This window comes from Aulostomus chinensis, chromosome 5 (assembly GCF_037954235.1).
Source record: "Aulostomus chinensis isolate RoL2024-O1b breed Wild chromosome 5, RoL_Achi_v1.0, whole genome shotgun sequence".
Taxonomy (NCBI): Eukaryota; Metazoa; Chordata; class Actinopteri; order Syngnathiformes; family Aulostomidae; genus Aulostomus; species Aulostomus chinensis.
Window position 1 is genome coordinate 26,486,475 of NC_141324.1, and position 15,161 is coordinate 26,501,635.

The following is a 15,161-nucleotide window of genomic DNA, read 5'->3' on the forward strand; positions in this document are numbered from 1 at the left end:
TGTTTCCTCCTCATGCCTGCTCAGCAGAAAAATGTACCTCTGCTCTTCAAGTACAAACTAACCTCCGTTGTTATGAGACAGTACCTCTCCATATCCTTTTTTGTTCCAAAAATGTACACTTAATGCTTTTTTTGACATGAAGTCAGAAGCTATAATGCATTTTTCCTCATTAGAGGCTGATTGAAACACCAAAAGCAGCAAAAAAAAAACCGTTTTATAGTTGTTTTTTTTTATGCTGAATGAGGTAGATTTGCCTTTTGTTTTTGAAAAAGAGTCCATCCACAAACTAAAAGGTGGAACCCCCTTCTTCAGATTAGCTCTGACAGTGAATCTTCTCTGTCTCGTATGACCGACCAGCGATTCCCAGGGACACGGTCAATACTTGCTGTCACAGAAGAACGGATGCGACTCACCCTGTTGACTTATTTGTTTCCATGTCAAGCATCTTTAGGTTTCTTGAAATGTGATATATAAATCAAATTTATTTTTATAATTAAAAATAATTCCTTGTTTTTCAAGATGACTAATTTTTTTATTTTTTTTTTTTTAATTCATGACCTTCTCTCCTTCTTCCCTGTTTTGTAAAAACCATGCGTGACAGTTGATGGAAATGTGCTTAATTCACATATCTTTTTTGCAACATCTCTTAAGTGAGCTTAAAATTTGCTTGGCGAAATTGCGGAGGAACAAGATCGCGAGCTGTACCCGCATGTGTAAAGCCATGGCGGTTGTGCTGTGATACATCGTAACATGGTTTCCCAGTGTTTCATCTGCTAATTCAGTTTTAAATCAGGTAACAGAATTGTTGTTCATCGACCATTAACGTGAAGTCGTAACACATTTCATTCATGATACATTTCAGTCATAGTTTCTACCATGGCATGCACTTGATTCTACATGTTTCCCAAAGAAGCTGATAAGTTTAGAGATCCTGAGACTTAAAAAAAAAAAAAAAAAAAAAAATTCTCTTGTGTAGTTTTTGGCTTCTGACTGTGAAGTATAGACAGGAAGAAGACAGGGAAACCTCAGGTACTATAAAGTACAGTAATGCCTCAGCTTTCTGAGACACTTGGATGCCTCCAACATTTCCATGTATGAATATAAATTTTCCTCAGCTAAAGAGAGCTACCCGAGCACCAGAGCCCACTGAATATTCCGAATCTGAATATTAATTCATTCCTTCTTAGATCTCCTACAAGGCTGTGAGCTCCTTTGACCCTGAGTTGGACCTCTCCAACCAGAGTGGGAAGGTAGTGAAACTCGGCAATGAGACCACCCACGTCTTCACAGGCCTCTACCCGGGCTCTACATACTCCTTCACCCTACGCGCCAGCACTGCCAAGGGCTACGGGCCCCCTGTCATCACCCAGTTCACCACCAAGATTTCAGGTCAGTAGGGTCAGCGGCACAACCAGTTGTGGTGTGAGGATACTGTTGAATATTTGATGCACTATTTACCCCTGTGAAAGTTCATGCAAAAAGTTTGTAAGTGGGAAATGTAGCTTGCTTACCCCAAGTTAAATGATGCAGATTTTTTTTTAATTCGTCATTGCAACTTTCCTGGACGTGTTTTTTTTTTTTTTTTTTGGTCTGAAATGGTAAACCCTGTATCAGCTGCTCAAGACAAACCAGCAATGGTATACTCGGCATGCACTGCCTCGTCTGCTGTCCTTCACTGACACAGCGATGTGTTTTGGTAAATCTGCTGGTCTGGCGATTACAAATAGACCTTTCAGATGTCTGATAAGTCAAAGACAAATTGCGCCTTAGTTTTCTTAAAACATGGCTGGCTTTGCTTCGTAAAACCCGCGATTGATTTTGACAATGACCAGAAGGCTACATGGCAATTTTCCTTGCTTTTTTTCTTTCAATGCACTCTGAAGATTTTCTTTTGGCCAATACCATTGTGACAGAAGTTTTACTCCAGTGCAATTGTCATACTTAATGGTGAAATTTTGTTGCTATAAAGGCAAGAGCTCTGCCCAGTGTAAAAGAGAGAAAACTGCTGTCTTTTTTAACGAGCCAATTGGCATAAAAGAAATCTATTTGTTAACCAGTACTGGAATTTGTTTATCTTTCCAGTGAAGTGCAGTTAATCACTTTGTGTTGGGTCTTCTCCTCAGCTCCCTCCATGCCGGCGTATGACCAGGAGACCTCTCTGAACCAAACAGACAGCACAGTCACTGTACTGCTTAAACCTGCCCAAAGCAGGGGTGCACCTGTGAGGTAGGCTTCCACTTAGAAGACGCACACAAGCACACATGCACAGCACCGATTTGGAAAAAAAAAAAATACTAAACAGCATATTAGAGCAACAGGAACTAACATCAGCAACAAAAATTATCAAAGACTTTGTGTTTATCAGTGTTCCGCCGTGAGGGAAGTAGCCAAGGAATTCAGTTTGTACATATCTCATTTTTTGAGCTTTATTTGTTTGTGGATCCTGTGGAATGGAAGCATAGCCTTTGAAGATGAGAACAAAGCCCAGTGCAGGCGAGGCTAGCTTCAGGATCTCTTGCCTTATATGTCTTTTTATGTACCAGGCTGCTCACACTGAATCACCACGGGCCTTTGTCTGCTCGATGGTGCATTTATTAGAGAAGCAGTACCCATGCTCTGTTTAAATGCCAAGTTGTAGGACAAAGTCATCATTTTTGGTTTACCGAAGGCCACTGTGGGCTTCCGGTAAGAATTCTGCAGTAGTCAGTACCAGTTTCTGAGCCACTCTGAGCCTCTGAAGTTAATTCAGCTGAATTGTATTTAAATAAGCAGCTTTCATGACGGACAAAAGTCTATTTTTCTTGCATTGTAATTAAAAGATATTTCATTCACAAATGAAAATTCAGTCGTTATTATCTAATCACCCTCATGCTGATGGATCGGGTGAAGTTTTTTTCGTCCACAAAACACTGCTGGTGTTGCACAAGGAAAGATTTGGCAGTAATCTCCCAAACAATTGAAGTAAATGGAGCCCAGTTTTCAAACGCAAAAAAATACTCAATAGAACCATAAAATGTCGACATACCGCTCGTCCAAAGTAGTGTCCTGAAGCCTCGATGTGCCAAGTAGTTTTGGAAAAAGGCCTCCGTGTCTTGAGCCTCACTACGGTCCACACCCAACAATGAGGCTAAAGACATGGCTAACACCAAAACCATCTATTCTTCAGTGTGTCAGCAGCAGGAATCATAAATAGCGCGTCTTTATTAGAGTGACTTGAAACATCATCTATGAGGAAAGCTATTTGCGTGCATGTGAATGTGCAAAACAAGCCTACTTTGGTTTTCAGCACAGTAGGTTTTGCTTAATGACGACCTCCAAAAAAGCTATAGATGTGGGAGTATAAATTGTATTGGTTCCCATTATGTGAACAGGAAGCACTGAAATTAAATTGCTGTTTTCACCTGCGCAGCGCAGAATCAGTGTATTCAACTCAGTTTACTCATCCCTGGGTTGGCAATTAAAGTGTGTGCAGCATTGCTGTATCTTAATAAATCACGTACAACAAAGGCGAAAGTGCTGGAGCACAGCAGTTAAAAGTCTTGGGCCAGACAACCTTCATCAGAGCGACACAGCTGGAATGAGTTGAGTTGGAGTCACAGTCGGGAGTTCATTGAGTTTTCCTCTTTAAAATAAACTCAGGAAACCATCATCTAGAAAGATGCTAATAACCTAATCTCATCAAATCTGAAATCGACAGATTCAGACCTGATTAAGAGATTTTTGGAGGATACACTTAAATTTTTTTTTTTTTTTTAAACCATGTAAGTCTGCTTGATTCCCTGCAGATTTTCTTGCGGACTTTCACTTGCATTGACTCACAACATTGTGCTGGCAGATGTGTTCACGTGATGAAACATTATAACACGTGAACACATCTGCCAGCATAATCTTCACGTGATGAAACATTTTGACAAACCAATTTTGACAGGCTAAATTTAGTCAAACAACAAAAATCTCGGGGGGGGGGGGGTTCTGTTTATAAAATCAATGTTTATTTCATCAATAGATGTTCAGCCATACATAATTTGCAAGGCAGGCTATCATCGGTTTCTCTCTCCCTCTTTCTTTCTCTGTATATCAAGATACAGATCTATCTAGATATAGATAGATGTATAGATACTGGATGTGTATGAGTAAGACCAAATATACAACATTTATCAACTTTTGTAAGAAGTCATGAATGGTACATGCTACTGACAGAGAGAGTGCAGGCTCCAGGCGAGTCATGGAGCCTGTTTACATGATGTAGCTGCATGTATGTTTTTAATGCGTTACATATTACTATGTGCTTGCATGTAAAAACAAGAGTCTGCCTGCTTCACGTGAGAGATATTGGTGGGAACGCGGGCTTTTCTACATCCCTCTCTCAGGCTACAAGTGGGAGTTAGTAGTAGGAAACAGACCATTGCAAATGCAAAGGCCGGCTCTGTTAATAGCGGTCTGCTGTGATCCACAGTGGCTCTTGCTCTCTGCGACCCAGAGAGTGGGTTGACTGAGTGATAAACACTTGCGTTCGCTGTAATACTCAAATTTACACGATCAGCTCATTGGAGTCCTTCAAAGATTACAGCCTGGAGATGTTTAGTCAGGCTTGTCAACTCATGTTTGCTGTATGCGCAGCTGTCCAGATTAATGCCCCGGTGCCAAGCACGGAGGCCTGAGTAAGAAAGACAGAGGGATGGGTTTTTTTAAAATCTCCTCACAGGTACCATACACAAGGCCTTACTTAGGCTGCCACTGGGCTAATTACAAACCCCTAATTATAATTAACAGCATGTTGTGGAGCCCTCATTAATTAGAATGGTGGGCTTCTCTTGTTTACACTTGGAAGGCGTACTGATTCCACAACTGCATGAAAGATGAGATTGTAGTTTCAGACCTAATAATATGATAGTGAGGTGAGTTATTTGTGACACTCCAAACTTTTTACAGCTGCAAGTGTTAACAGCCGAGTGGATCATGGCTGAGCAGCTACTTCCTGTTAGCCATCTGCTAACTTGGACCTGGATGACCATGCAATTACCTTTGATGTAATGTTCCGCACAATAGCTTTCACTTTGTTCTTTTCTGTTCTTCCTGTTACAACTTGATGGGTAAATAAGCCACTATTAACTACCGAGTTCAACATAACTGCTTAAAACTTGTGTTGACAACATTTCTCCACCGTCCCCGAGTGGCCAAAAGATAATTGCAGGTTTAATAATTGAATAGAAAGAATAAAAGGATCATATATGTTTAATGCATCTCAAGATAATTGTTTTTAATTTCATCACCTTGATTATGTCTTTGTAATGTTGTTTTGAAAAGTGCCACATAATTAAACTTTCAAATTATTATTCCTCACCGAAGTTCGGTACGTGGCACAACTGCTCTCGAGAACTAAGCGAGTCTTCCTTTGATCACAGCAGAGCATTTCCACATCTAAACTTTAGGGTTCTCAGGTACACATTCCTTTCCCCACCTCTTCAGTTCTCTTAAATCTCTAAGGACAAAAAAAGGCCAGCATACTACCCTCATGTATGCGCCTGATGTCTTGAAACCTTGAATTGCAAAAGAAAGGAGATGGTGGAGGGCAGCAAACGGGAGACATTATGATGCAGAGCCCAGATACTGGCAGGCTTTTGAAGGTGTTTTCCGCCTTCAACTCGAGTGACACACAATGCTTTTGAAAAATTAAAGTGACTATAAAGTGGCTTCTTTTCAGAGGGGTTTGAGGAAGGCAGTCTGTTGGGATCTACTGTCTGGCCAATAATGATAAATTCAGGCACTTGAATCCAACTGTAACATCTCTAAACTTTCCTATTAGGGCACCTTTGTGTCCTGGAGTGCTAGAAGAAGTAAAAAGATGGTCTAGTTTGTCTGTTGGATAGTTTATAATTTGTCAGCTGAGGGCTTAAATATCACACCATAGGTAGATTTAATTTTCTCATGTTACAAGCGTGGCCATCACTTTTCCAGAGTGGTGGGTTGCTCATTTTGAAATTGAACACTTTATGAAATCAGTTTTAAAGCCCCTCTGAAAGAGGGATTTGACAAGGGAGAACACTGATCCGCAGCAGTACGGAGCAGAGCAGCATGAAGCTTGATTTGATAACGCAATCTTGCACACTGATTGGGTTTGGGAGGTAATAGAGCTCCAGACATTTGAGTTTCAAACAGCAGATGTTTTGCTGTAACACAGGAAGGGGAGCACACTGCAAGATCACACGATAGCGCTGCTTCATAAAAAAGGCAAGACAGAACAGATGACAAATGTCCGTTTCACTTGAGCATCCGGCAGTCATGCTGAAGTAAAATCATATTTCAGATGGATCAAGGCAGACGTCACTGCTGAGGGAGGCAGGCGATTTTTCATATTTGTAATTGCTAATTGGTATAACATTTCCAACTTGGATTTGGCTCTAATCTCTGGGGACGACACACATAGCCGGGAACAATTTTTACCAGAGGGGACACTGTTCCTTTAAGAGGATTAGTGAACTGTCTATCAGTCATGTCGTGTTAAACTAATGTTTGCAATGGCCCCTTGTCAGGGCCAGAATCCGCCTCCTCACTCCATCGCATCAAAATACATGTTTACATGCTTCTGCAGAGATAAATGATTTGAGATGCTCCTCTTATCATTTGCACCACTAAATCGGTCGCTCTCTCTCTGCGTAACCTTTGCCTTGAGCGAGCTCACACAAGTACATAAACAGAAAACGCTGTAAAATACATCAGTTTGCAGTGTTGTTTCGTATATTGAGGGAAATTATTTCCAGTGTAGTCGGTCCCCATAGCATCAGATTATCTGCACTCAACCATAGTGCCTGAAATCAGTTACGTTTTTTCCGACAGTCCTAAAATATAGCGTAAGCTAATAGCTGTGCCTAAATGTGACACAACTCAGTGCTTTTTACAATTTAATGGCAAATTTAATCTATAGCACCTTCTAATTTGTTTGCTTTATAGCTTTATGGACACTAGGGAAATATAAGGAGTGGGAAGACAGAGGCATGGTGGAAGGATGCTGGGTCAGGAGACGTGTGTTACTTACAACCCCTCCTAAATCAGACGTCTAGGCATATGAGCCAGCCGATTAGCATTAGAGTGAGAGACAGTGATTGAAATGCTCCCCATACCCCTCCCCTCATCTGCTCAAACTGCCTGGAGTTCTCTCCTATCAGCCCACATGAAAAATAAATCTGAGTTTCAGGTCACAATCCAGTCGATTCCGAGTCAATCCACCATAATTGGTCAGCGTCACATGGCGGTAGAGCTGAAATCTATCGGGCAGCAAGGCTGGAGGAGGCCTAATTGGTGTCAGCTCAGGTTGCCGCGTAACTGCAGGAATACAGGTCTGCCCTGCCGGCCCCTCTGGCAGGCCACTTTTAACAGCTTACACCATTCTTCTCATGCAGCCGTCCTTGTCTTTCCATCTTCTACTCAGCTTGCAAAGTGGAGACTTTCAGTGGTTTTGGAATTGAGTACAATTTCAAAGCTTTCACCGAGGTGCTTGGTATGAATTGTGGGCATTCTCTCCTGAGAGGCTGTTATCTTTGTTTGTGGGGGTTTAGTTGGCCGTTGCGAGGACTAGTAACCAACACTGAACTGAGCCAGACCATCGCACTGAACTGAGCCAGACCATCGCTTGTGCTGTAGCAACATGAAGGGCTCGAATGGAGTACCACCGGGATGGCTCGTTTTTGGAGGCTAACCTGCAAATTAGCTTCACTATTGATTTGGACGAGGAGCCAATGGAGCATTTAAACTAGATTTAGGTGTTTTTTTTCTGAGATGTGTATTATATTGAGAAACAAATGATTCACATGAATGCTAACATTAGAAGCTAATGATTTGCTGGAAGTGAACACCACCACCGACTCATGATCTCACGAACTCAGCTTCTCGCTCCTCTGCTTTTGGTGTGCTGACGTTTTATGTCCTCAACGTCTTTGGTCTTGTTCAGCCATTTATTAACCGTTTTAAGATAAATTAAAAGCTTTGAAACTCACAACTGCTGTATTTATTGGCATATTTCATGCTGTAGAATACAATGTTAAAAGATCTCAAGCCCGTGTTAACCACAGACCCTTATTTCAGGCATTTAATCTAAAACCCACTGACTTTGAGATGAGTGAACCAACATTCAACAGTGCTTTAACTTTTTGCCTGTTTTTAGGACTCATTTCTGTTCTTATTTATTAAAACATACGCGTCTACGATTCAACTGAACTCGGGTCACTTGAAGTTCTCTGCTTTGTATCAGATCAAATATACAAAGGATTTTTGTTCTTGTGTCCAAGTCATTGCTGTTCATGTTCTTGTTTGTTGTTTTCTGGTGCTTGTTCCTGCCGTACAAAATCAAGAATGTGGCTGTATGGCTGCGGTCTGTCAAAATGACTCATAACGCAAATGGTGAACTCAGCGTGAGGTGACGAGGTGTCAGCTGCTCAAAGGCACACCAACACGACAGCAGTCATTACAGTAAAAAAGAAGCCTTTTCAGATGGCCTACGTTTAACTCAGGAGTCAGGTTTTAAATATATTAGATTAAGTAAATTTGTACACTCAGAAAGAGTTTCTGTTAAATATTTAATTGCCACACAGCAACTTACTGTTGAAAAATGTGCTAAGTGAAACGGTAAAAAGGCGTTTTACTGTCTCTAACCCTTACACAATGATTAAATTGAATATATACTGTTGGTTAGGTTTTAGTTTCTTGCTGCAGTGAATAGTCTAGAAGACATGCACTGGTTTAGATTTTCACATTACAAGAGTTCTTACCCTTGGAGCCTCATAGCCTTTGGCACTTGGTATTTTGCCCGAGGAAAGGAAACCAGTCCTATTCATACAGTGTCTATCATTAAGTCATGGCACAGCCACATCATCATATCATAAGGAGCCACCCGGGGGAGCCAGCTTTTGTTTTTGTTTTTTCACCAGCTAGATTGATATGGAATATAAAGTGCAAATTCAAGTGAGCTGCAAGGTAAGAAGAAAATAAGTCCATAGTTTATTGTGGCTATAAATCATGTAAAGCATTACAGATGTTCAGCTCTAAACTAAAAGTACTGCCAGTCTTCTGTTATATCCTGAAGTAACAATCATTGTTTGTCGGTAAAAATGTGTATCATATCATCCTCTCACATCATCTCTGAGTTTTGCCTGAGGCCTTCATCCAGCTTCATCACTAATTTCTCTGCTGCTACTTAAGTGGCTCCCATGTACCATCTCCATCTGCCCTTTGACCCTCTGCTCTCAATAGGGGACAGTAATTAAAGGCTGATTTCTCCTGCAGACTCTCAGCAGGATTGAATATTTCATCACCTCCCAACCTAGCACTAAATAGAAGAGCTCTGAGGAATTGGGACACACCCACTAAGAGCAAAGGGAGATTTTCTAATGGCACTCCGAGCACCTTGTGATAAACTATAGGGTTAGAGAGCACATGCTGTACACACAGGGGGACACTTAATCATCTAGTACCAACCGCAGGGAACAATTGATCATCTCTGGGGCTGTCTGTACTGTGTCAATACGGCTTAAGAGTACAGCCACTTCAGCGCACATTTTCTCGACACATGTATTTATTTCCATCTGCTGTTTTTAAAAATGCAGGCTTGGTTAAATATCTATGGTCATACAAGGTCCAGAGTACATCATATGTAATGATTGTCATTGTTTAGAAGAACAAATTGTACAGCTATTTATATCCATGCTTGCTACATTAGCTTGCAGTATCTGTGTTTTCACTGTTTTTAAAAAAAAAAAAATTTACTCTCTTCTTTCTGCATTAACGGTACACCAGCAGAGCAGGCAGGGATACGCTCGAACTAGTATTTAATTTTGTGCACAACAGAACATTCGCTATGTTAACATGGATGGAAATAATCCAACTATTGACCTTTTTAAATGAGACGATATTTCCATTAAAGTGCTTACATGAGTGTACTGGAGAATATTCCATTTTTACTCCTGTGTACATGCTACAGAGTAATGCAGAAAACTGCGTACAGTTGAGTTTGTGTATTGTACTCCTCCAGTGTACTCCTCATATCTTAATCTGATCATTTTCTCCAACTATCCAGGTTAAGGTAGTCAGAAAATGCTGTTTCCATGGCAGTGTCTTATCTTAGTCGTATTGATAACGCAATATTGACCTCCATATAAACGTATCCAGTAATGGAGCAGTGTATCTTTACCCCATTTTCAGTAATAATACCTTGTTTGCTTATTGAGCACTTGCCCCCTAATCAGGTCTGGTTATTCTCCATGGCAGCTGTAAGCAGACACTTTGTCTCTCAGCGATTCAATAGATTTAACAGGTGGACGCGAGATGCATACTAACATGAAAGTGTATAAGACAGTCAGTCTCCCCCTCAAGCTAAGTGGCCAAGTCAGAAACAATGTCATCTCTGTCAGAGGCACAGAGGGCTGCAGTTTTGATCTCGCTAAACACTAGGCTGGGGTGGAGAGGAAATGGAAAGAACTGTTAACCTCTTCAGGTGTTGAGTCATTAAAAAAAAAGAAAAAAAAAAGCAAATGATGCCAGGCTCTCTTCCTCCCTGCACATTTCTCCTCCACTGTATTTTTGAGTCACTCTTGTTTGCTATGCAGGCACAAGGAAACTATGGGAAATGTTGTGTTTGTTTTGTTTTATTTTTCAGATAAATGATCTTTTGTTTCACTTCCAGTCACAGCTACTGTTTGTGTCCATTGTAACATTAAAGTCTTTGCAAGCCTGGGTGTCGGGAGCGAGGACTTCGAAATAGTCATCAGGACAAAATTGAGGGCTAAAGTAGTCATGCAAGATGAATGTGTTTTTGCGGAATTTCATGTGTGAGGCCTGATGTTTGCATACGTTTTTCGACCCGCAGAAATGAAAAGAACATTTTTGCCGCCCGATGTTCATGTTTCACTCGCAATCAAGAACCATTTCACCAAATCTCCTGAGACTTGATGTTTCTTTCCACGTGATCAGAGCGGCATCTTGCTAACTTCCCATGGCAACCACGAATTTATTGGGGTGCTTCAGTTTAGAAATGTATGATATGATATTTTCCCCTCCTTTCTGAGCCATATTTATTTTTTTTTTTTTTAATAATAAACATGTTAGCCCCGGCAACTACTTAGGAATAATACAAGGGCACTGTGTAGCACATACCTTCACCAAGGCCATATGCTGCTGTTTGCCATTTGTGTGGTAAACAGATTCGCTGCTTCTTCCATGGCGGTTGTTTAAGTAGCTTTTTCATAACCTGACAGAAGTAGAAAAAAACTCGAGTCACAACATAGCTTCTACGGGGGAAGTAAAAATGCTGTCTTTTGCTGTTGTAAATAACATTAATAGGGAGGAACAATTTTGAATAGGGTTAGATTTATCAAAACATAATGATGCCAGGACATCACCAGCAGTCAGTGCAGGAATATATTCAGAACAAGTCAAAACCGCTGCTTTCAGGATGGTCAATATCATCACCTTCTTTTGAAAAGGGTGTTTGGACATATAGAGTATATTAATGACATATAAATACATTTTAATGAATAACCCTGAGAAGCCTGCGTGAGAAAAGCATCATACTATCCACCAATCTCTTCAATAACATTTCTAAATAATGAATCAGTGCTTGAGACTTGGTTTACTTCAGGTTTACAGATTTGCAGCATACATTTTCAGCGCCATTCACAAGTCGGGCATTTATAAATATTATAATGCCAACAGCCAAAAGACAGAAATCATCAGGCATGCCAACAGCTTTCTACAAGTGCCTTGTTGGCTGTTTTGTGTTAATTCTGATGTGTGTTGTGTTTGCAGTGCCTACCAGGTGGTGGTAGAGGAGGAACGTCCACGCAGGACACGAGGCACCGCAGAAATCCTACGCTGCTACCCAGTCCCCATTCACTTCCAGAACGCCACCCTCCTGAACTCGCAGTACTACTTCACTGCTCAGTTCCCAGCTGCTGGTATCCACTCACCCCAGCCCTTCACCGTCGGGGACAACAAGACCTACAACGGGTACTGGAATGCTCCTCTGCTGCCCCAGAAGAGCTACAGCATCTACTACCAGGCCGTCAGCACAGCCAACGGGGTGGGTCTTCCTTCCTCCCTCCTGGTCTTTTATCCTTTCAAGTTCTGTTTGAAACACCCTTAGACTCCTTTAAAGCTGTGCACATATCTGTATCCTGTGTATAATCACTTCCCACAAACATGACACATGGATGCGTATCAGGACCACCATCTTGTTAGGCTACAGCAGGGTCAGGTTTTGAATGCAGAGCTGCGTCCCCTCCATTACCATGGCTCAGTTCCTCTGCCTTTTCCATTGGAGCCTTACACCAAATACCAGACTAGCCTTTGATCAACAGCGTTTAAGAGTTGCAGTCGTCCCAGGGGCAGTTAAGTGTGGGGGGCAGGCGACAACAACGGGGCTACCCATCGTACAGGTCGCAGCCCCTGTCATCAAGTGGAACTTAGCGAGGCCCTCCCTCCACGGAGCAGCTCAGTGGCAATTTCAAGAGCCCTACTGATTGTGGTCTTGAATGAGAATCGCCATAAGCAGCCTCCTTGAGAAACACCGGCACGTCTTTTGAGGAGGCAATAGAACTAACATGTGACGCAGGGCTGAATCCAATTAGTGAGTTTGCTCTTGAGAGTAACACACTGGCGGGCTGAAACTTTCCAGGGTGAATCGCTGAGAGGTATGAGCAAACAAAATTGAAGAACAAAGAGTCCCATGTAGGGGCAGCACAAAGCGCCGTCTCTTAGACGGAGACCATTTTGACATTATTTGTTTTGAGTTATATGGCAGCTGAATATACTCATTAAGTCATCACTTAATGGACAGCACAGCAAGCTTTAACTAATATCTGATTTCTTATAAGTTACGTAAGACTGTGTGAACGTTAAAGGCTCTCACGTGAATGAATATGCAACATCATTCTCGGCTCTTTGTGCCTCTCATGTCTGTCTCTCACTTCTGTGTCTCTCCTGGTTCATTGGAAAGCTGAGCAGGGTCAAATACAGGGACACAGCACTCGTGCCTTTGTGTTGCTTGTTTTGTGTTGCTCACGGCCTCACTTTTCTCCAATTGTGTCCTTTTTTTCCTTTTCACTTGACCACTGTCAACAACAAACTTCTCCAAACAGTAAAATCACTGTTTTTTGTTTTTTTGTTTTCATGTTGTAGAGGCTGTTGTCTAAATTGAAGCTCCCATTATATATTCAGACAGGCTCCCTGACGTGTCATTTTGGCACCCTGCATGCTGGGTTGGTGTTGCCTGTCACAGACCTCTGGTTTCTCCACAGTGACTGACCACCTTGAGCCACAGGCTGCAGACAGATCGCTGCTGGCTGACAAATCTGCAGCTCAGCACCACTAATCTGTGTTGCGAGCCCTCTCACCTAACTGCGTTTTGTGTCACAGTCAACGAGCTCAACAGATGATAGGGGGACAGCGTGGAACCGGCCGAGCCCTTTTGTTGTAACCACGCTGGCATTAAGATGATAGGTGTTGTTGCTGCTTTTAAGTATGTGTGATTACATGTGTGTCATGATAATCTCAGAGAATCTGTCTTTTCTTTGCTTTCCCTCCCCCTCCCTACTGTTGTTTATCTTTTTATACAGGAAACCAAAATCGACTGTGTTCGAGTCGCCACCAAAGGTAGGAAGGAGTCACTTCTGTCAGATTGTGTGTGTGTTTGCTTTTTTTGCCACACACAGTGTCCAGTAACACTTACTTTTGATTTCTGAGACCTAACAACATTAACAGGTTTGCTGAAGTTAATATTGATGCTCGATCACATTTTTAGAGCAACAGTTTCTTCAGGAATTATATTTCTACCATGAAGGTGGCCCGCTCTGAGGAACTGGGCTCAAATCCAGGGGCCTGGCGGCAGATGTTGCCCCCCTGACAATTGTCACACACAAAGACAAAAATGCTCATTTCTGTGTGGTGGGGTCTGGGTCTCTCCTATAGCCTACATTCATGTATTTATGGAATAACTCGCTCACGAGCTTAACTCAAAAAATTGCAGTATTTAAGAATTCATGTGCTTGTACACCACTTTGTGAAGCGCTGACCACGAACTGGGAAACGAGTAACTTCATGGTGCATTGAGGTGCATCTTGTACACTCAGTGATCCATTGAAAGGTCGTTTTAAACAGGAAAGGTTTCATTTGTCTTATTTCCCTCTGTTATAAAAGATAAATCTGTCTATACTCACATTTCATTGTGAGCTCATTAATCCTTGTCCACCAAGTCTCTTTGTATTTACCTGTCCCAGGGCCCCGTGGTACTTAAATGCACCTGAGGCAGTGTATTTATTTAGGTGTACCCCCAGTACATTGATATTTAGTATACTTGGTAGAATGAGGAGACTTGGCAAAAGACTACTTTACTGAAGTTTACTTCATAAAATGAGCTTACTTTTTTGTGCGCGTAGATGTCTCTCTCAAGGATACTTGGATGACATGCGGCCGGGAGGAGCTGAACATCGAGCCATCAACATTACGATTTATGTATCACCCGCTCTGCCCTCTGACATTTTCACGTGATTTAGATCAATACATTGATTAAGAACATGTGTTTTTTTCCATGACTGGGAGGCAGCCTCTGTGCCCATGAGGGGCTGTGGGTACTTAGCTATGCGGCCTGCATGTCCTGTTGCACACATTAAGGGTGATGAAGTCAGAGCACCATTGATTGGAGAACAGAATTTATGTGGCCAGCAGGAGCCTTAGTCACACTCCGTCCTGGTTCGTGGGAGTTCGTGTAACATGCTCTGACAACGCTCTATATTGTGGATTCACGGGTTCCACCTTGTGAACTTAAAAATATTGAGAATATATTTAAGATATGATATAGTCAACATCGATGTGCTCGGTAAGCTCGCCCAGCGCGTATTGAAATGGTTAAAGCTTCAATAGTACAATTCTTGAACTTCTGACTTATATTCTGTTGCTACTTAACATTTCGCACATGGGACATTGAATGTTTTTATCCCCCATTCAATAAGTGGCTAAGTTGCTTCTCAAGAAGTCCATCCTCTATAATTTCACCACAGCAGCCCAATGTCGGTATCATCCACTGTTGTATGATTATGCAGCCCGATGCAAAGAAGCGACAAGGACTTTTGAACTGATTACGTAACTGTTAGTTTGTTACAGTTACAGCCATATGA

General features: G+C 41.8%; 1 protein-coding gene across 7 annotated transcripts in view; it reads left to right on the forward strand.

Moving 5' to 3' along the window:
* LOC147261946 (receptor-type tyrosine-protein phosphatase mu) overlaps positions 1 to 15,161 on the forward strand; it is a 164,511-nt gene that overhangs the window by 89,199 nt on the left and 60,151 nt on the right. For all 7 annotated transcript variants that reach the window (XM_086204259.1, XM_086204263.1, XM_086204258.1 and 4 more), the window contains 4 exons: positions 1,188 to 1,389; positions 2,124 to 2,226; positions 11,797 to 12,070; positions 13,605 to 13,641. In XM_086204259.1, coding sequence (XP_086060385.1) covers positions 1,188 to 1,389; positions 2,124 to 2,226; positions 11,797 to 12,070; positions 13,605 to 13,641 — 616 coding nt within the window. The remainder of the gene's footprint in view (positions 1 to 1,187; positions 1,390 to 2,123; positions 2,227 to 11,796; positions 12,071 to 13,604; positions 13,642 to 15,161) is intronic.